The sequence below is a fragment of the Rhynchophorus ferrugineus genome, unplaced genomic scaffold, assembly GCF_030347505.1.
Source record: "Rhynchophorus ferrugineus isolate W39M unplaced genomic scaffold, kcgeb_rfMv2 rfM1, whole genome shotgun sequence".
Classification (NCBI taxonomy): Eukaryota; Metazoa; Arthropoda; class Insecta; order Coleoptera; family Curculionidae; genus Rhynchophorus; species Rhynchophorus ferrugineus.
In genome coordinates this window covers 4,452,106-4,473,371 of record NW_027472580.1, presented here as the reverse complement: position 1 = coordinate 4,473,371, position 21,266 = coordinate 4,452,106, and the positions used below count along the sequence as shown (strand labels likewise).

Sequence of the window (21,266 nt, the reverse complement as noted above, 5' to 3'; positions counted from 1 at the left end):
TGGGCCAGATCTAATCTCGTCTTAACGGACTTAATTAATTTTAACAGGCACAAGAGGGGGCGAAATTTAAAGAAAGTGTTTCACATTATATAATTGCTCACTTATCCCTGACATATCTATATTTCGTTAGTAATAGCGTCAGTTTAATTTTGTATTACTTCATGTAGGTTGGGGATAACATTAGATCGTCAAAATTTGGAAATCTGTGACAAGATAGAAGCAACATTGCTACAAACTCTATTTAGCAATTAAATAAATTAAAAGCTTTAAATTTTGTGCCAGGACGAAGAATGTTTAATGACAATAAGCAGCAAGATTACTTGAAGAATATTGTTAATGTCACTGATGGTTACTTTTTCTGGACCATAACTACAAAATATAGTTTTATGACAATATAGAAGTTTCAAATACAATATCCAAAAGCTTCAAATCCTGAAGTTTATTTTCAGGAAAGGCAGTCATGGACCTATGGCATGAAAATACAACTAAAAAGCAGAAAGGATCTTATGAAGTTTGTTGCCTCTAATTATTTAGAGAGAATCTTGATACCAGCTGTGGTTTTTATTCTTCACAGATTCCTCACAGACTTTGTCGCGAAATTGATGTTTTGAATAGAACGTACAATGAACAGATCCGAAAAAAACATGAACCCAAGAATGAATGAATACAAGTGATCTGAAAAATAGGAGATACAACTGTGGCGTGGTGATTAAATGAAGAATATCCGAAGTCCTGTGATACCAACAGCAGCGTACGGGTTTAGAAGTAGACACTCTCCCCAAGCGCTAGCTACGATGAGTGATAAATGAAGCTTTGCGACTCTATGACTTTAATTTTCAGTTTAAATTTTAACTTTTGTCTTCCAGTTTTTTTCTTGTTTCTTTTATTTGCATATTTATTGTTTGGCCATTTCAATATGAATGTGCTATTTATACGAGTAGTTGGATATTTCGAGGATTCTCGTTTAAAAATAAACGTGACATTTTAATAAAACTCGTTTATTCATATATTTTTGTGTTAAAAACAACTAATTCTAATTATTTACAATTCTTTATGAGAAAAATATTCTAAATCTAAAAATTAACGTAGTATAATAATATCAAGATTAATTATGTCTTTGTAATATCCTCTGAATCTCCGCCAGTGACTTTCCTTTGGTCTCGAACAGCACAAAAAACACGAAAAAGTATCCCAGCAAACAGAACACGGCAAACATCCAGAACGACCCAGCCATTCCCAGTATCTCGGATAAAATGGGAAACAGGAACGTCACCAAGCAGGAGGTCACGAAAGCCGTTGTCGAACTTAAAGCAGACGCTATACCTTTCACGTTTGACGGAAAGATCTCACTCATTACCGTCCACGGGAGGGGACCCAGTCCAAAGCTGAAAACCAACATGTAGACAATGAGACATGTAATTGGTAACCAGAACACTGGTTCTACGTTGAACTCATTTAACTTTAAATAAAAGTATACGCCAAGAACGGTCATGGATATGCAACAAAATATACAACAGATCAACAGCAACAATCTTCGTCCCATTTTCTCCACCAGAAAGATGCAGAGCGTGTTGGAGGAGACCTGGACACATCCAGTAATGATTGTGCAAATATTTGGAGGGATAGTGCTTCCGGCGGCCTCGAAGATTGTTTTCAGGAAAGAAAGCAACGGATTAATGCCAGCGAATTGTTGCAAAGCAACAAGACCGAAGGATATATACACAGCCCGGCGACCTCCAGCTGTCTTGAAGAGATCCTTGATACCAGCAGTGTTTTCCCGTTCTTTCTCTACGCCATCTTTAATTTCCGCCAGCTCGCTACGTATATCCGCACCATTTCGTCTGAGTTTTATCAAGGATTCGGCGGCACCATCCAGGTCTCCCATTGATATTAGATAATATGGGGATTCCGGCATGAATATGGCGAATATGATGATGAACGCGATTAATGGTACCGCACAAGACAAACTGTACATAGTTAACGTTAAATGAGGCCCGATAGAGAAAGGATATATGATGCCTAAAGTGATGAGCACCCCCATAGCACTCCCATATTTTCCTCGATTGTGCGGTTGGCTTATTTCTCCCACATACATAGGTACTATAGCAAAGGCGCTTCCTACACCCAAACCAATCAGGAATCTGAAAAAAAAAACAATAAAATATTATTAATTAACGTTGGTCCACACCGTTAAATTAATGTTCTTAATTTACGCATGATGCAATACTCCAATCATCAGGATAATTAACAAGTTCACTGATTAAATTTAGACAAAACCAGTTTTAAGTTGTTCAATAGGTTATATCACCGAAGAATGGATTCCCGGAGGTCAAAAAAAATTGAATTTATTCTCTGAAAATTCTCAAATGAAAGATCCAAGTCATCAACAATTTTAAAATATAGTATCTATATATAATCAAAGTATCTTGCATAATTACATTAACCATCAAAATTAATAATGTTTTTTCTTAAACAGTTAACTTCAGTTATCGATTCGAAATACAATTGACATGAAAATGTCTGAAAATATGGTTTATATTGGTCAATTCCTTTAAAATCTTTTCACCCATGATTTTTTTTCAGAAGGAACAAAATATGGTGAATATGGTGGGTGTCGCAACAATTCGTACATTAATCTAATTTTCATAATGACTTTTAGATATTTGAGAGTATACTAAGTATCTGATTGAACAGTGAATAATAATAATAATAAAAAAACGCTAACAAAATCACTAGAAAATCATACAAAGCTTACTGCAGAAAACGTTACGAAAATTCTAATCCTAATCCTAATTAAATGTAAGAAAATAAAATGCCAAGAAATACCTGTAATGTACCTGTGATTTCTAAAACTGCACATAAACAATATTTTTTTTATATTTAGAGATTTACAATGAAGGTAACATCGTAAAAAAATTGTGAGTAATAAAACAAATAAATCAGATTTAAGCAAATTAATTTAAAAAGGTTTTACAGATCTTTTTGTTGGTGTATGATTAATAAATGCAAATATTAGAAGAAATTAGAGTGTAAGAAAAAAAGCAGAAAGTATATTTTAAGCATTTTAAGTAAAGAGAATTCTTAAACATTATACAGTGGGACTCTTTATGTTCGTCAAGGTTTCTAATAAACCACGTGATTCTGTAAAATACGATGGAGTATATAAAAGTTTTACGCTTAACAATCTTTAAGAAGGCTTAAGAAGACTGAAGTTGAAGGCTTTTATTACCTTTTCGATCTGTGAAGAAAAGAGCTTCTTCAAGGATATCGAGGTTTTAAAAACTTAAATGAAAAACGGAGACTGAAAATCTGAATTAATTATATTAGAGGCCAGAAGAAGTAATCCACCAAGCCATCCAATCCAATATAATTTGGTCTTGTTCATTCAATATATTCCAGCACCTTGGCCCATTTAAAAAATTCAAGTATCTAATTCCTTTTTTGAAATAATGTATTTGAACCGTAAGTGTGTTGTACGGAATGCATACCATGTAACTTTTCTTTTTTCTTTGTTTTCCAGTTTTTCGTCAATTTTCCTGTTAGTTTCTAAATGCTTTGCTGTGATGCAAACAGAAGCCTGAAGAGAAGTAGACCACTTTCCCCCTTAGACTTTCCATCAACTATTGGTAATTGGAAACAATGAGGCTAAGGAAACAATTTCATAGCCTATATACTATGAAATTTTGATGGAAACAATAGAATCAGGAAAATAAGAATCAAAATGACCTGAAGGTACTATAGGCACTTACAGAAAAAAAATTCTTTCTTTCTAAAATTATCTCGGAAAGAAATATATAGAATTTGCCTGAAAGATCTCAAAATATTGCTTTTTAAAGTTTCCGCATACTGCTACAGGAAAAGGAGCCATCAAGAAAATCCACCGTATTGGTATGCTAAGTTTAGACGTGGTGAAATGAGCACCGAAAACGGTAAACGCAGTGGACGCCCAAAAGAGGTTCTTACCGACGAAAACATTTAAAAAATCCACAAAATTATTTTTAATGACCGTAAATTGAAATTTAATGCAATAGCAGACACTCTAAAGATATCAACAGAACGTTTACAACATAACATTCACGAATATTTGGGTATGAGAAAGCTCCGTACAAAGTGGGTGACACGCGAGCTCACTTTTGACCAAAAACGACGACGACTTGATGATTCGGAGCAGTGTTTGAAGATGATCAAGCGTAATAAACCCGAGTTGTTGCCTCGATATGTGACAATGGTTGAAACATGGTTCCATCATTTCACTCCGAAGTCCAATCCACAGTCATCCGAGTGGACTATCTTGAAAAAGGAAGGACCATCAACAGCGACTATTACATTGCGTTGTTAGACAGTTTGAAGGACGAAATCGTCGAAAAACGGCCGCATTTGAAGAAAAAGAAGGTGCTGCTTCACCAAGACAATGCACCGTGTCAGAAGTCAGTGAAAACGTTGGCAAAAATCCATGAATTGGGCTTCGAATTGTTTCCTCGTCCACCGTATTCTCCAGATCTGGCCCCCAGCTGCAACTATTTCCTGTTCTCAGATCTCAAAAGAATACTCGCTGGGAGGAAATTTTCATCGAATGAAGAGGTGATAGCCGAAACTGAGGCCTATTTTAAAGTAAGGGACAAATCGTACTACAAAAATGGTATTGAAAAGTTGGAGGATCGCTATAATCAGTGTATCACCGTTGAAGGGAATTATGTTGAGTAAAAAAACTAAATTTGCCAAAAAAAATGTGTTTTACTATGGTAGGCCGGGGACTTTTCAGTTAACCTGTTAAAGCTCGGTACTTTGAAATATATCATGAAGAATACTATATGCTTCAACAGATGTTGATCGGTCAAGGATTTTATAGCATTAGTATTTAAAAAAATATAGTTTTATGACAATATAGAAGTTTCAAATACAATATCCAAAAGCTTCAAATCCTGAAGTTCATTTTCAGGAAAGGCAGGAATCATACAACTAAAAAGCAGAAAGGATTTTATGAGGTTTTTATCCTTCACAGACTCCTCACAGACGATGTGGCGAAATTGATGTTTTGAATAGAATGTACAGTGAACAGATCCGAAAAAAACATGAACCCAAGAATGAATGTGAGGAAACTGTGTTGTGTGTGTGTGAATGTGTCCCAACAAGGAAAGTGATCTGAAAAATTGGAGATACAACTATGGCGAGATTAAAAAAACTAATTTTGCCAAAAAAATGTGCTTTACTATGGTAGGCCGGGGACTTTTCAGTTGATCTGTTAAAGCTCGGTAGTTCGAAATATATCATGAAGAATACTATATGCTTCAACAGATGTTGATCGGTCAAGGATTTTATAGCATCAGTATTTAAAAACTTTTCGCATAATACATCCCAAATTACTATTAACAATTTTATAACCTATTAAGGAATGTTTTATATGCTATAAAAAATATTTTTCTCTTAATTAGTGGATATATTATTTGTTCGAATAATTTTACAATGTATTTAAAACATATAAACTAGTATATGTTAGGATGCCGAGATATATAAAGAGTCTTGCGTAACCTTGCTATCTCCCAAGAACTACCGTTTATTATTGTAATTTAAGTGTACTTTTAAAAGCGTAGTAAATTGTATTATTCGTTGAATTGCTAACGCATTTTATGACAGATAGCAATGGAAAATATATATTTACGATTAATTAATATGTAAGATGCAAGATATATAGTTGTTATGTGACAATCAAAAATAATATATGTAAATAATATGCATTGTTATAGATTCATATTTACGCATATATATTTGAATTTATATAGAATAATTAGATTAATTTAAAATATACGTTTTCAGAAAATTGTTGTTAATGCGTTGAATTTTTTTTTGTAATGTCTTGTTTTTTAGCGATATATATTAGTGAAACCGCGAAGTATTTTTGTGAAAAATGTTAAACAATCGTAAACGTAGCTCTCAAATCCGATAGTTTTGTCAATAATTCTCTGCATAATAAAACCTTTTTCCATTTCGTATTATTGAGTTTCTGAGTGTATCAGGTCTTAACCATGGAACACTCAAAGTTGCAATCTCAAGATTCATACATCGGAGTCTAGAATTCCATGACGTAAAAGAAAAGCTAATAAAGTTCGAAGACAATGCATTAGATCTCGTTACAATTTTCATAATTCGTTGAATGACAGTACCTGAAGGTATCGGTATAAGTAATCAGTCCTGCAGTATCTCGGTGCACCTTCTACACTTTTCAGTTCGACTTTGTTCTAAAAAACTTTTATTGTATTTACATTAGTTTTCGCAGAATATCCCCATAATTGAATTCCGTATGTCCATATAGATTTCGATACTTGCTTGTATAATAGCGATTTGTTATGTACTAATAATTGTCATTTTCTTCGAGTTAACCAATACACTTTTCTATATTTTAACTCCAGATCTTTCCTTTTCTTCTTTACATGTTCCTTCCAGCGAATTTTTGCATCAAGAGACATTGCGAGATACTTAGCGCTGATGCTATATGGAATGGCGGTATTATTTATTGTTATTGGTGCTTATGCAGTCAGTTTTACGTGAACTGCACATGCAATAATTATTTTTCAGGTTTAGGTCATATCCATTGTCCACCTAAACACAACAACAAGGCAGAACAATACCACGGCCTTTCAAAAATTCCTGATACCATAGACTTTTGTGTTACAAAAAATATTGACACCAAAAAGTGCAAAGCTGAATTATGCTTTGATCTATCATCTGATCTCTCACCAGTTATCACAGTCACCAACAGTTAACTCAAATATTATCAACAAAACAAAACCACCTTCTATACATAACACTAAAACTAACTGACCATTATTTAGAGAGAAACTAGACAGTTTAATGTCCCTAAATTTACCTCTCAAAACTGAAAGAGATACAGAAACAGCAGCAAGTGCTGAAAAATCAAGAAATTTAAAAATATTTAGAAAACTTAAACGCCAACTGATGCAACGGAATATTCTCTTTGGAAAGTAACAAAAAAGATTAAAAATCCTCAACAACATAATCCATCCATTAAAATTGATAACAATACCTTGGCTAGGAATGACAAAGATAAAGCGGAAGTTTTGTCTAAACACTTAAAAAAGTATTAAATCCGTACCCGTCTGAAATATCCACAACAGAAGAAAACGACTAGTTGACTTTCTTAACACTCCGTTTCAAATGCATCTGACACATAAGAAATTTACTGTTAAGGAAGTAAAACAAACAATAATTAAAGAAATCAATTAGCGAGCACTTGGAAAGTGGCTCATATCATTATAATTTCTAAATCAGGGAAAAAATCAGAAGACGTCTCCTCTTATCGTCCTATAAGCCTCTTACCTGTGATCTATAAAGTTTTTGAAAAACGATACATTAAAAGACTCAAAATAATCACAGAAGAGAGAAATATTATTCCAGACCATCAATTTGGCTTCCGTAATAAACACGAAACAACAGAACAAATACATAGATTAGTTAACTAAATTAACAAAAAAGAAAAATAAAAAACATTACTCTTGCAACATATGCTGGCAATATAGCAGTTTTATCATCACACGATGACCCAATATCAACCACCAGATACCTCCAGCTTCAACAAAGTCGAATTATCGGTGAAAAAATGGCGTATCAAATCAAATGAGACAAAATCTACCCATATGACATTCCTGCAGGCAGACAACGTTAAATATCTGGGACTGTATTTTGATCGAAGTTTAACATGAAAGAAACATGCAGTGATAAAACGCAAAGAACTTGAGCTTAAACTGAACCAAATATATTCGCTGATCCTTAGATAAAAAGGTTTTGATGTATCAGTCAATACTTAGGCTTATTTGAGCCTCTGGTATTGATCTGTGGTGTACTACTGGTTAATTAACCATAGCTATACTTTAGAGCTTCCAGAATAAAGTGTTGAGGGTCATCGTCGATGTCCCATACTACGCCTCCAACAAACTAATTTAGCGCGATATCCCCTTATAACTCATAACAAGTGTAATTCTAAATGTTAGTGCAAAGTAGTTTGATAGACTGTTAGTGCATCCCAATGCACTCGTCAAACAGTTAAATGGGCGCGATGACAGTGAAGTGGGTAGGCGCAAACGCAAACTACCATATGAACTGGTTAGTAGACACATAGAGTGAGATATCTTTAAAATAAATTAAAATAGTCTTTAGAATAAGTTAGGATAGACTTTCGAATAAGTTATTATAGCATCTATAATAATATTTACTTACTGAAGCTATCTTCCACATGTCAGTATAGTTATACTGTATAACGGAAATCATATAATAATTCTTATAATTATGTAATTATAATTATTGATTGTTGAAGTTCTAAGAGATTAATAAAAAAAGGTTTGGCTCCAATTATTTATATTGTTACTTGTCTTTTGTAATTTTCGTGGGTCTTCGCTGTTGTCTTCGACACCAAGAATTGGTGTATTATCAGCAAATGTAACCATCGTGACCAATACACATCTCTGTGGCATACCTGCTTTAGGTTCTTTTATTATAGGTTATTATAGGTTAGGCTTCTTCTTGTTTAACCCAAAACATTCTGACTGTAATGTACGATTTCAATAGTTCACTGTGTTGTTTCAGTAACATTTTCTGTAGTTTTTGAGCAAGGGTGTCATGCCATACCATTTTATCTTTCTTAAGCTTTTCAATTATATCTGTTATTCTATGTACCTGGTGAATTGTCGAATGTTTGTTAACAAACCTAATTGGTAACAGTGAGATAGGTCTATAAGCTTTTATTTCATTTGGTAATTTTCCAGGTTTGGAATCATGATAAATTCAGCCATCTTCCACACGCCTTAAATATGTTTTAGCCAAAATGCTGCATTGATCAGTTTTATTCTCTTTCTTGATAGTTTTTGCAGCAATTGTCCTGTTATTAAGCCATAGCCCGATGATTTCTTTGGATTAATATTAACTTTAATAACTTTGGTTAGTTCCTTCGGTGTGACTAATTAAATCGTCGAATTTTTAAATGTCCGGCAAATTATACTCAATATCAGTTTCGTTTGGTTTGAAGTTTTGTCTAGATGGTCAGCAAATTCTTCCACTTTTTCTTGATTGCTGCCTGTCCAATTTCCACGCATATCTTTTATAGATTGCCTTTACATAAGATGAGAAATATCAAAAACGAGAGAAATGGTTGTCATACCAATTAACTGAAAAAAAAACCATTTCAAACTGTCTCAATATGACGGTTTTATTGCTTGTTAGATAGGAGAGAAGAATTTACTATGACTGTCGACGAAAAATGAATATACTGCGGTAGTCCAAAGCGCAAAAAATCATGGCTTAGTACAGGAGAGTCATCAACATCGATACCGAATCGGGATATTCATGGTCATAAAATCTTGCTGTGAATATGGTGGGACTAGCAAGGTTAAAACACAACGAGCTGTTAAAACTAAATGAAAATATTACTGCAGATGTCTACCGACGCATCAATTGAACAAATTGTACGACATATTGTTACAAAAAGGATCAATACTAGCAAGTAACAGACGCAAAGTAATCCACATGACACAGTTGTGAAGAATACACTACTCGAGCACAAATAGGAAGTTCTGCCGCACCAAGATCACTTCTTCAGATAGATGCGGCATGGCTTGGGTGGTACACGGTGGCAAAAGACTACTTAACAAAGCAGTTTAGGTATTTGTTTTGAAGCTAGTCAGTCATGAAGTCAAAAGTATACATGTCTCCACAATTATGTTATAAAAGAGAAGTTATAGAACGTATAAAGTAAGTATTAAAAAAAAAGAACTCTGTAGCACAAATTCAGATAAAAGTTTCTAGAGGCCAGGCGATATTTCATACTACACTTAGCAACTCCATCAAGATTGTTTTATTATATTATGTAGGTCTTTACGCTATCTCCTTCATTTTATTCATAAATTATTTCATGTTAATAATATCACGGTAATTTTACATATATATAAATATAAATTGTCAGCAAATTCTTCCACTTTTTCTTGATTGCTGCGTGTCCAATTTCCACGCAGATCTCTTATAGATTGCCTTTACATAAGATGGGAAATATTAAAAACGAGAGAAATGGTTGTCATACCAATTAACTGAAAAAAAAACCATTTCAACCTGTCTCAATATGACGGTTTTATTGCTTGTTAGATAAGAGAGAAGAATTTACTATGACTGTCGACGTAAAATGAATATACTGCGGCAGTCCAAGCGCAAAAAATCATGGGTTAGTACAGGAGAGTCATCAACATCGATACCGAATCGGGATATTCATGGTCATAAAATCTTGCTCTGAATATGGTGGGACTAGCAAGGTTAAAACACAACGAGCTGTTAAAACTAAATGAAAATATTACTGCAGATGTCTACCGACGCATCAATTGAACAAATTGAACGACATATTGTTACAAAAAGGATCAATACTAGCAAATAACAGACGCAAAGTCATGACACAGTTGTGAAGAATACACTACTCGAGCACAAATAGGAAGTTCTGCCGCACCAAGATCACTTCTTCAGATAGATGCGGCATGGCTTGCGTGGTACACGGTGGCAAAAGACTACTTAACAAAGCAGTTTGGATAATTGTTTTGAAGCTAGTCAATCATGAAGTCAAAAGTATACATGTCTCCCCAATTATGTTATAAAAGAGAAGTTATAGAACGTATAAAGTAAGTATTAAAAAAAAAGAACTCTGTAGAACAAATTCAGATAAAAGTTTCTATAGGCAAAGCGATAATGCATACTACACTTAGCAACTCCATCAAGATTGTTTTATTATATTATGTAGGTCTTCACGCTATCTCCTTCATTTTATTCATAAATTATGTCATGTTAATAATGTCACGGTAATTTTACATATATATAAATATAAATTGTTAACCTTTTCGTTATATAATACGTATCTGATTTCAGAACAAAATGTTAGAATGGATTGAATTAAACATTTCTTTGATTTAGTTGAACAGTTATTAGAATTATAACAGAGAAGTATGAGGAATTTGGTTTCAATATAACAAAAGAAAACTATGGAGCTCTAATAGATCCTATGAAATTAAAGGCACTAAAGAAATGTGAAATATAACCATCAGAATAAAATATTTTTCCATGTAGAATCTTCAAAAATCAGATTTAACCAGATAAGTTCTCTAAATTTTTCTATAAAAGAATATAAAATAAAATTATCTACCTGGCTGCGTAGTATAAGCTAACTTGGGACGCTGCTGACAACGTTAAGAAACCAATGACCATCGGTAAAGCCAAGAATATCAGAGCTTTCTTTCGTCCCAATTTATCGGCACAATAACCGGCAGCAAGGGGGCCTATCGCGGCTCCTAGGGGCATCAGAGCCGCTATCCAGGCTTCGTGTGTGGTGGTTACTTGATGATCGAATGGATTCTCGTCGGAATGTAGTTTAGGTATGACCGGTGATGTCCAGGACATCGCAATTCCGCCAGCGAATAGAGGTACATCAGCTGAAAATTTAAAACAAATATATTAGATGTATATTTTACTTGAGGAGATGTTATTGATTTTTTTATTATTTAATTATTACATTATTATTAATGGTTTCCGACTAACCTACAATTTGTCTCAGTCTCTGGTGAAATAATGTTTATACATGTCACTGTTGTATTTTTGATTATATGCACTTCACTACACAACACTACACAAGATCAGATGGTTTGATTCTTTTGAATCTGCCTCCTGTTCTGGTGGTACCCAAAAGCTGTAGCCCAAAAGAGTCTTTCCTCATGCCTCATTTCTTCTTTATATTTTCTTTCCAGCGAAGTTTTACATCAAGATTCATTCCGAGATATTTATCGTTGTTGCTATATGGAATGATAGTATTATTTAATGTTATAGGTGCTTGTACGGTCTGATTGTAGGTGATATGCTTGAACTTCCAAGCTTGTGTCCAATTATTTATATTGTCACTTGCCTGTTGTAATTTTTCTGAGGCTTCTTCGCTATTGTCTATATACAGCTATAATCGCAGTATCATCAGCAAATGCAGCCATTGTAATATTCTCTATTTGTGGTATATCACAAGTGTAAAGTCAATAAAGCATTAGTCCCAGTACACTTTCTTATGGTACACCTGCTTTAGCTTCTTTTATTGTAGAGTAAGCTTCTTCTTGTTTGACTCTAAATATTCTGGTTGTAATGTACGATTTTAATAGTTCAGTGTGTTGGTTTGGTAACATTTTCCGTAGTTTATGAACAAGGCCTTCATGCCAAACCTTATCAATGATTTGTGCTACACCTAAGACTACAGCTAAGCATACTATTTTACTTTTGTAGGCTTTTTCAATAACATCGATTATTCTGTGGACCTAGTCAATTGTTGAATGCTTGTTAATAAACCCAAACTGGAGTGATGGTATTAGATTTTTTCTTTCTCTGATGGAAAATATTTATTGATATTCTGATGCACATTATCATCTTAAAATATGGCAGTATTTGGTAGCAATATTCGAGTCATTCGCAATAATCTTCAGTGATATCAATGAGAAGACTGGCTGAATACCACAATATTGGTTATGTTACGATTTGATTGGCAATATTGTTGTATATATATATATATATATATATATATATATATATATATATATATATATATATATATATATATATGCGACGTGATAAAACCTGATAATGACGTAGACTAAAACGTTTAACACCACCTGATCTGATTACTGGACATATGTAGACTTTAGAATAAGACTAATTAATTAAGATAATATTTTATACAGCAGATCGCTTAATGAAGTGATTTTCTGCATGCCATGTAAATATAATATAGACATAAGAAATACTATTGCCTATAGGGTAGTTTGTGGAATCACAAAGAGTAAAAAAAAATATTCCAATTAAAAAGAGACACAATGCTGTCTAGTGATGCAGTGAGTGTTGAGTTCTGCTGTCACTTTTGCCGCTGTAATTTCATGTTATTATCCACAATCCTTTTCAGCAGTCATCTCGTCAATTTACTTTCGTTTTAAGCCACTATTCCGCTTCACCGATTGTGTTTTACCATGTTTTGCTCTCATTACTGTACATACAGTGTCTCGTGAAACGTTACACAAATCAGCTCTGAGATTGAGAACGATTTGCTCTGAGAGAGTCACACATTTCATCGAAAAGACCCAAAAGGAGACACAAGATGTCTTAAAATGCCATTTCTAACCGTTTCAGCATCTTGAAGAACTGCAGAAAGGAAAAGGTCAAAGAAAAACGTTGTAGTTATAATGACAAATATTTTTATTAACCATAGTAGCGATTTCTCTCAATAAAATTCCTTTTTAAAGTAAAAAATGATCAGAATACATGCAAGAACCTAATCGTTATTATTATCCACCTAATTGCCATACCGAGAAAATGTTTATTATTAATGTTTAGTTATTCAAAAAACTAGTGGTAACAATAAATATATCCATTGTATTATATAGTACATCATTAACTATTGCATATTTCAGCTTCACCAATTAATCATAATTTGTGATTTAATCCAATTAAAATGTCAATTCTAACATAAAAGTTCATTTAACCTTGTTTTATATCACATGTGATAACTAATTAAGCATATACTATAGCTTTTTTATTACTACAATCAATTAACACCATTATTTTCATTGAGTTTATAGTATAAGTGTTGAACTGGTTATATCTAGTTTGCTAAAAATTACATTGATCAGAGCACTGATAATTCTATCAAAACGTAACATATTATTACGTCATTTAAAATAACTGTCGTACCCTTCTAAACGGTGTTATTTAGTGCAACTCAAGGTCAGCTTATAAACGATTTCAAGACATATATTTTGTAAAAAGACTTTAAAATTACTCTAAGTACTCTAATAAATAAGTTATAGTATATCCTATCAAGTGGAATAATTTAAACAAACGATGAAGTAAAAATGGTAGATAAGAAATAATATTCATAGATTGTTTAATAGGACTGTTAATAAATGTTCAGAAACTGATGTGAATGGCTCTTTATCTGTCACGAATGACATTTTATCTGTCACAAATGACATTTAATCTACGATGAATGACATTTTATCTACTAAGAATAATATTTCATTTTTAACGAATAGCACTTTATCTGTCACGAATGATATTTTATCACAAAAAATGTATTTTCTACCAAGAATAAAGTTTCATCTGTCACGAATGATATTTTATCACAAAAAATGTATTTTCTACCAACAATAAAGTTACATCTGTCACGAATGTCATTTTATCTGTCACAAATGACAATTTTTCTGTCATGAATGATATTTTTTCTGTCATGAATGATATTTTTACCAGTGATGGATAACATAGGTCTTTTGTGGAAGCTTAGAGTGATGCTACCCCAGGTTGTTGATTTTAGGTTCAACATTTTCAAAATGGTGATATTAATATCAACGACAAATAGTATATCGGACTATCAAAAAATTGGGAGAAAAATTCCACTAATAATTCGACTTTAAAATTAGACAATGTTAATATGGTTTGAGAAGAAATCAGAAGAAATGAGTGACTTGTAGCGTTAGACTGTTTTTTCCTTTATTTATTGTAGTGTTTTTAGTGTGCGGTCTGCTTGTTTATAATTTCTTTGAAGTTGCCATTGTAGCTGTGATGGAATAATACAGCAGCATTAACACATTCCTTTTAAAATGTAAACAAAAGAACAAAGGTAACACATTTTAAACGTTATTACGAAAACAAGTATAAATATATTAAAAAATTGTTTATATTAAAAACTGTTTAGGCGTTAAAATATCCATAGTTATCGTAAATATCTAAAAAAGATATAAATAAGATGACTGGACAGATTTTAACTATTGTTATTGTAATTTATTAACAATAATTAGCTATTATATATGGTTTCATTATATAACATGTAGTATTTAAATTATAGATTTGTAATAGTTGGCGTTGCTAATCCTTAGTAACGTTTTAGAGAATACATTCGGTATTCAAGTGCCTTTTATAACTTACAGTAATTAATCATTTTAACAAAGATAAACCATGTTTTTTTTTATTAATCTTATTAAGAGCTTACATGATTTTTGATCAGCAACATCTATTGGTGAATATATAAAGTAAGAATGTAAAAAACTATTAAACAACTTAACCTAACTGCTAAATTCTATGGTTTTGATACTCCTCAACATAAAACAACAGTTTCCAATTATATTCCAATATTGAATTACTTATTAGAGTTATATTAAAACTCAAAATATTATATTAGAAACCATGGACAATGCTGTTAATGACCAAAGAGCGATTTGGAGACTTATTGGATGAAAATCCAGCTCAAACTCTGAAAGAACTTATCTAGATATCTTAGTAGTTGATTAACTAACACTTTCTAGGCTTTTAATTAAAATACAAACAAATATTTCTTACATTTTAGATAAAATAATGCTAATAGCAATATTTTATCAAATATGCAACAGATCAATGGAAAAGTCTCCGGCCTGACACATAGATGGCGCTTCTAGAATTAAATCCATATGTTTTTCCTAACTCTCAAAAGATGCGTGTATAAATTTGACAGCTGTCGGATCATTGGTTTGTGAATTATGGCATTTAGCAATTTAGCAAAAAGTAATTTCGCGTGTTGATAAAATATTACTTTTTGAAGGAAAAAAATACAGTTGAAGCAAGAACTTGGCTTGATTCCGTGTTTCCGGACACTGCCCCAGGAAAATCAACCATCAAGGTTTGGTATGCTAAGTTTAGACGTGGTGAAATGAGCATCGAAGACGGTGCACGCAGTGGACACCCAAAAGAGGTTGTTACCGACGAGAAAATCATTTCATTCATGAATATTTGGGTATGAGAAAGCCTTGTGCGAAGTGGGTGCCGTGCGAGCTCACTTTTGACCAAAAACAACGACGAGTTGATGATTCGGAGCAGTGTTTGAAGATGATCAAGCGTAATAAACCCGAGTTTTTGCGTCGACATGGAACAATAGATGAAACATGGCTTCCATCATTTTCCTCCGAAGTCCAATCGACAGTCATCTGAGTGGACTGCACGCGACAAACCCGCTCCAAAGCATGGGAAAACGCAACAATCGGCTGGCAAGGTTATGGCGTCTGTATTTTGGGATGCGCATAGAATAATTTTCATTGATTACCCTGAAAAAGGACCATCAACAGCGACTATTACATAGCGTTATTGGACTGTTTGAAGGACGAAATCGTCGAAAAAAGGCTGCATTTGAAGAAAAAGAAAGTGCTGCTTCACAAAGACAATGTACCATGTTACAAGTCAGTGAAAACGATGACAAAAATCCATGAATTGGGCTTCGAATTACTTCCTCATCCACCGTATTCTCCTGATCTGGTCCCTAGCGACTATTTCCTGTTCTCAGATCTCAAAAGAATGCTCGATGGGAAGAAATTTTCGTCGAATGAAGAGGTGATCGCCAAAACTGAGGACTATTTTGACAAATCGTACTACAAAAATTGTATCGAAAAGCTGGAGGGTCACTATTATCAGTGTATCACCCTTGAAGGGATTTATGTTGAATAAAAAAAACTAATTTTTCCAAAAAATTGTGTTTTACTATTGTAGGCCGAGGACTTTTCAATTTTTTCTTTCATAAGATTTCATAAAATTATAAAATAAAATATTATAGATTTTAATTGATGTTATTGCGTAATAATAACGTTTATTTCCTGTATAAGAATTTAATAATCAATTAACTATACGCAATTTATAAAAAATGATCGGTATACTTTTGATATAATCGTATTTTATTTTTCAAGGTTAACAAAAAAGAACTACCCGGCCTGATGCCGAAACGCTATTTCGTATTCGTTGAAGGTCAGATTAAGTCGTGGGTTTTTCATGTTACTTTCATTGATGTCAGTCCAATCTTTGCTCTCTAGAGAATCTTTCCGCATACAAAACAAAACAAAGGCCTTTAAATGGGAATACAGGTTTCAGATTTGTTGTCGTTTCGTTATTTATTATATTTGAATAAATCGATATGTTTTTGTTAACATTAACAGTATTAGAGTGCAAAATAAACAACGATAATATGTTAGTAAAACACATATTTTTGGCAATTTCTTTTTATTCAACATAATTCCCTTCAAGGGTGATACACCGATTATAGCGACCCTCCAACTTTTCGATACCATTTTTGTCCTTTGCTTCAAAATAGGCCTCAGTTTCGGCGATCACCTCTTCATTCGACGAAAATTTCTTCCCAGCGAGCATTCTCTTGAGATCTAAGAACAGAAAATAGTCGCTGGAGGCCAGATCTGGAGAATAGAGTGGATGAGGAAGCAATTCGAAACCCAATTCATGGATTTTTACCATCGTTTTAACTGATTTGTGACACGATGCATTGTCTTGGTGAAGCAGCACTTTATTTTTCTTCAAATGCGGCCGTTTATCGGCGATTTCGTCCTCCAAACGGTCTAATAACGCTATGTAATAGGCGCTGTGGATGGTCCTTCCTTTTTCAAGGTAGTCAATGAAAATTATTCCATGCGCACCCCAAAATACAGACACCATAATCTTACCAGCCGACTGTTGCGTTTTCCCATTCTTTGGAGCGAGTTCATCGTGTGGAGTCCACTCGGATGACTGTCGAATGTCGACTTCAGAGTGAAATGATGGAGCCATGTTTCATCCATTGTCACATATCGACGCAAAAACTCGGGTTTCTTACGCTTGATCATCTTCAAGCACTGATCCGAATCATTAACTCGTCGTTGTTTTTGCCAAAAATGAGCGCGCGCGGCTATTTTGAAGCAATGGACAAATCGTACTACAAAATGGTATCGAAAAGTTGGAGGGTTTCTATAATCGGTGTATCACCCAAAATTGCCAAAAAATGTGTTTTACTATGGTAGGCCGGGGACTTTTCAATTGACCTGTTATTGTTGAAGAAAAGACCAATAATAGCGAATAACAGACGCAAAAATAATGACAATGTTCGCCCACATGTACCAAGAGTTATGAGGGATACACTGTAGTAGCTGGAATAAGAAGTTCTGTCGCACCCAGCGTACTAACCACACATAGCACCTTCTGATTATAACTTATTCAGATTGATACAGTATGGCTTTGCTGGCACATCGCAATCACCGTTTCGAAATGCTGAAGAAGTGCGAAGGAATTTTTTGCTATCATTTCTTCATCTTCGACCTTTTCTCACTGACCAAGATAATAACTGCATGGCAATCACCATTTTTTGCATGACGAAACTAATATGTTGAAACTAATATTAATATACATACATATATATATATATATATATATATATATAATTAACATATTCACTGTAAGTTTCTGATAGCATTCGAAAACTGGTTTCAAAGTCAAAAGTCAAATACTTCAGAAGCATCCACAGCACTGTAACATTCATTTTGGTTTAATTTTTAAAAGAAGATAAAAACTGTTTCAAACAAGAATACACACAATATATCTCAGAATAACTCGAAACCGCCTTTGTATGTTATTTTTCAGTTTTATTGCTGAAAGGTAAATAACCGTCCACTCTTTGCATATAAATAAAGGTAATATTTAAATTTTATTAACTGTTTGCTATTTCTACAATATACCAATATCGTATGTTTCATCATTAAGAATATTTCACCTATTTTTCAAAACTCAGATTCTGTTGGGTTAACATTATAAAATATATTACTTAATATTTTATTAATTTTAATAAAATTAAAATAATAATAGTTTGTGGAATTTAAAATAAGTTTGTAAATAATACACTCAATATCGGATAAATACTCCATTTTTGTAACATTTCTAGAATGATTTTCAATATTATTTACTCTTATTTGATAGATGGTGACAAATCCTACTGTTTTGACATTTCATGTTAATAAACATAGACATAGGCCTCTGTGGCATAGGCAAAATATCATAAAAGTATGGACACCATAATAACATTTACAAAATGTGGAAAATTATACCCATAATATTTGTTTTGTACACCAAAATGAATATATGACTTTTATGTTGATTTGGATTAAAAAAAAACAATTTTTATTCAAAGGTTTTTCAGAAATCATCGAGTTGACATATGTCAAATATTATAGTTATCAAAATATAAATGTCAAAACGTCGTTTAACTATACATTGTACAAAAATCAGCCGTTGTAAATTTTATATCACACTAAATAGTGCATAATGTATATCAATGGACAGGGTGTTAAATAATAAAATCAAGATTAGCTTAGTCCTAAACTAAAAAAAAACAGTGAGTAAAAACAAAATAGACTTAAATAAAAATGGTCAAAAAGAAAAGGTAGTCATAAAATAAAAAATAGTAAATTTTTCACAAATAATTGTTAGTATATTCTCAAATAAAATGATTATAACTAATGTTTCATTATAACTAAACGAAAGAGAATTTATTTAGATTTAATACTATAAAAATTTTAAATGAATGAAAAAATAGTTTTTATATTAAATACATATACATATATAATAATTAATTATAAAGATTTTAATTAATTAAAATAATAATAATAGTTGATAAAAATATTTCTAATTGAAATTATTATTATACTTTACATTTTATCGATTAAAAATATCGTTATAATTAGTGGATGTCATAATATTATTTGTCAAATAAAATCATTATTTGACAGTAAACTTCAAACATCAAAGGCTAAATGTTCAAACTAAAACAATGCATGTCAGTCTGTTAGTGGAGTATAAAACTATAAGACTGTGGATGTTTTTAAATTCAAACGGAATTTAACACAATTTATTGTCCGTTTATTATGAAATTCAAAAAACCCTTGCCTTATTACCTGTTAGAGCTGCCCAATGTAGAAACCAACAAGCGGATTCCGCGTTGCGGATTTTGTTCTTGAACAAATTGCTTCCATTAGTCGAAGTCACCGTGGGCTTGTACACTCCGTTCACTAGATTTTTGTTCTCCTCATTCGTCTCATCCAAATGGGACATGTTATAGCTGTTACGCGCCATGCCGATTCTCAATGGACACTGGGACTATCAAAACTATGTCCACCGACTGATTGCATTTCGTTTGGTTGACTGAGAGTGGTGAGACCAAAACAAAACGTAAAAATCTCTCGAGCGCGAAGAAAACGCGTCTCTGCTTTTTCACTTTTTAACCGGTTGGAATTGTTCCTGCATTCAAATAAATTTTTTTTTCGGTTTAATGTATAACGGTTCGTTTCACTACAATTTTCAAGGTAAACTATTCAATTAATACGGATTTTTTGATAAATTCACTAAAAATGAAGACGAAATTGCAGCAATTATTAAAACTTTATATGGTTTTGAATAACTCGTACATATATTTATGACCGAATTAGATTAAGAAGTATAACTCATACATATATTATTACAAAAACGAGAAATGTTTAACGTTATTTTGGTACTAAATGCTCAAATAAGCCCAAAAAAAGATTCAGACAATAATTGACGCTAAAATTGTTTTACGTAGTGTCATAATATAAAGTTTGACATGTGTCAACAAAGTAACCTTGTCTAACCGTAAAGTATTATTCTATAGTCCATACAAACAGTAAATGCACGTCATCAAAATTTATAATACAACGTTGCCGCACCAAAGTTTTTGATTATTTTAAATCTGACAACAAAATATTAATGTAAATAAAATTATGAAATAAAAATAACATTATAAAATTAAATTTATTTTAACAATGTAGTACATTTTATTCGTATTTATTGAGAAATTTAAACTATAGTTAATTAAACAGCCAAAATAGTTTGTAGATTAGAGTTGTTTTATTATATTTATATTGAGATATGACAACGGTGTCGACCAGTACCAACACAAATCGAATTTTATAGATCAATTGGGTTACATGTTCGCACGTATCAGACTTCATTCTGTCTCATTTTAACTAGTATAATGCTAATTAGCAAAATGAGAAAGAAAAACGCTCCAAGTTTAAAAAGGATTTTATCTTTTTATGAACTGAATTTGGCAATACGTTCGACGGTGTTGATGACGTGACTTGGCTATTTTATTGGAAGGACTATATATAAAGAAAGAATTAATTAGTTATATAAAAACTGTAATAAAATATATCAACATTTTGTCTTTCATATGGACTAATATTTCATTATTAAATCAAATTAGAAGAAACCTATATATATATATATATATATATATATATATATATATATATATATATATATATATATCAAGCTAAACTTCTACTATTATAGACCTGGTTCAAAACAAAAGGCCAAGGAGCTGTGTGAAATTGTTTATTCCGCTTCAATACGAACTT

General features: G+C 32.4%; 1 protein-coding gene across 1 annotated transcript; it reads right to left on the bottom strand.

Annotated features, from left to right (window-relative positions):
* Positions 1 to 982: 982 nt before the first annotated feature.
* Positions 983 to 20,385, bottom strand: LOC143202778 (facilitated trehalose transporter Tret1-2 homolog). Its single transcript, XM_076414579.1, has 3 exons — positions 19,788 to 20,385; positions 11,186 to 11,471; positions 983 to 2,141 (listed from the first exon to the last, which is right to left on the bottom strand). Exons 1-3 carry the CDS (start codon positions 19,963 to 19,965, stop codon positions 1,106 to 1,108), a joined length of 1,500 nt encoding a protein of 499 aa, XP_076270694.1. The 5' UTR covers positions 19,966 to 20,385; the 3' UTR covers positions 983 to 1,105.
* Between the last annotated feature and the right edge of the window lie 881 nt (positions 20,386 to 21,266).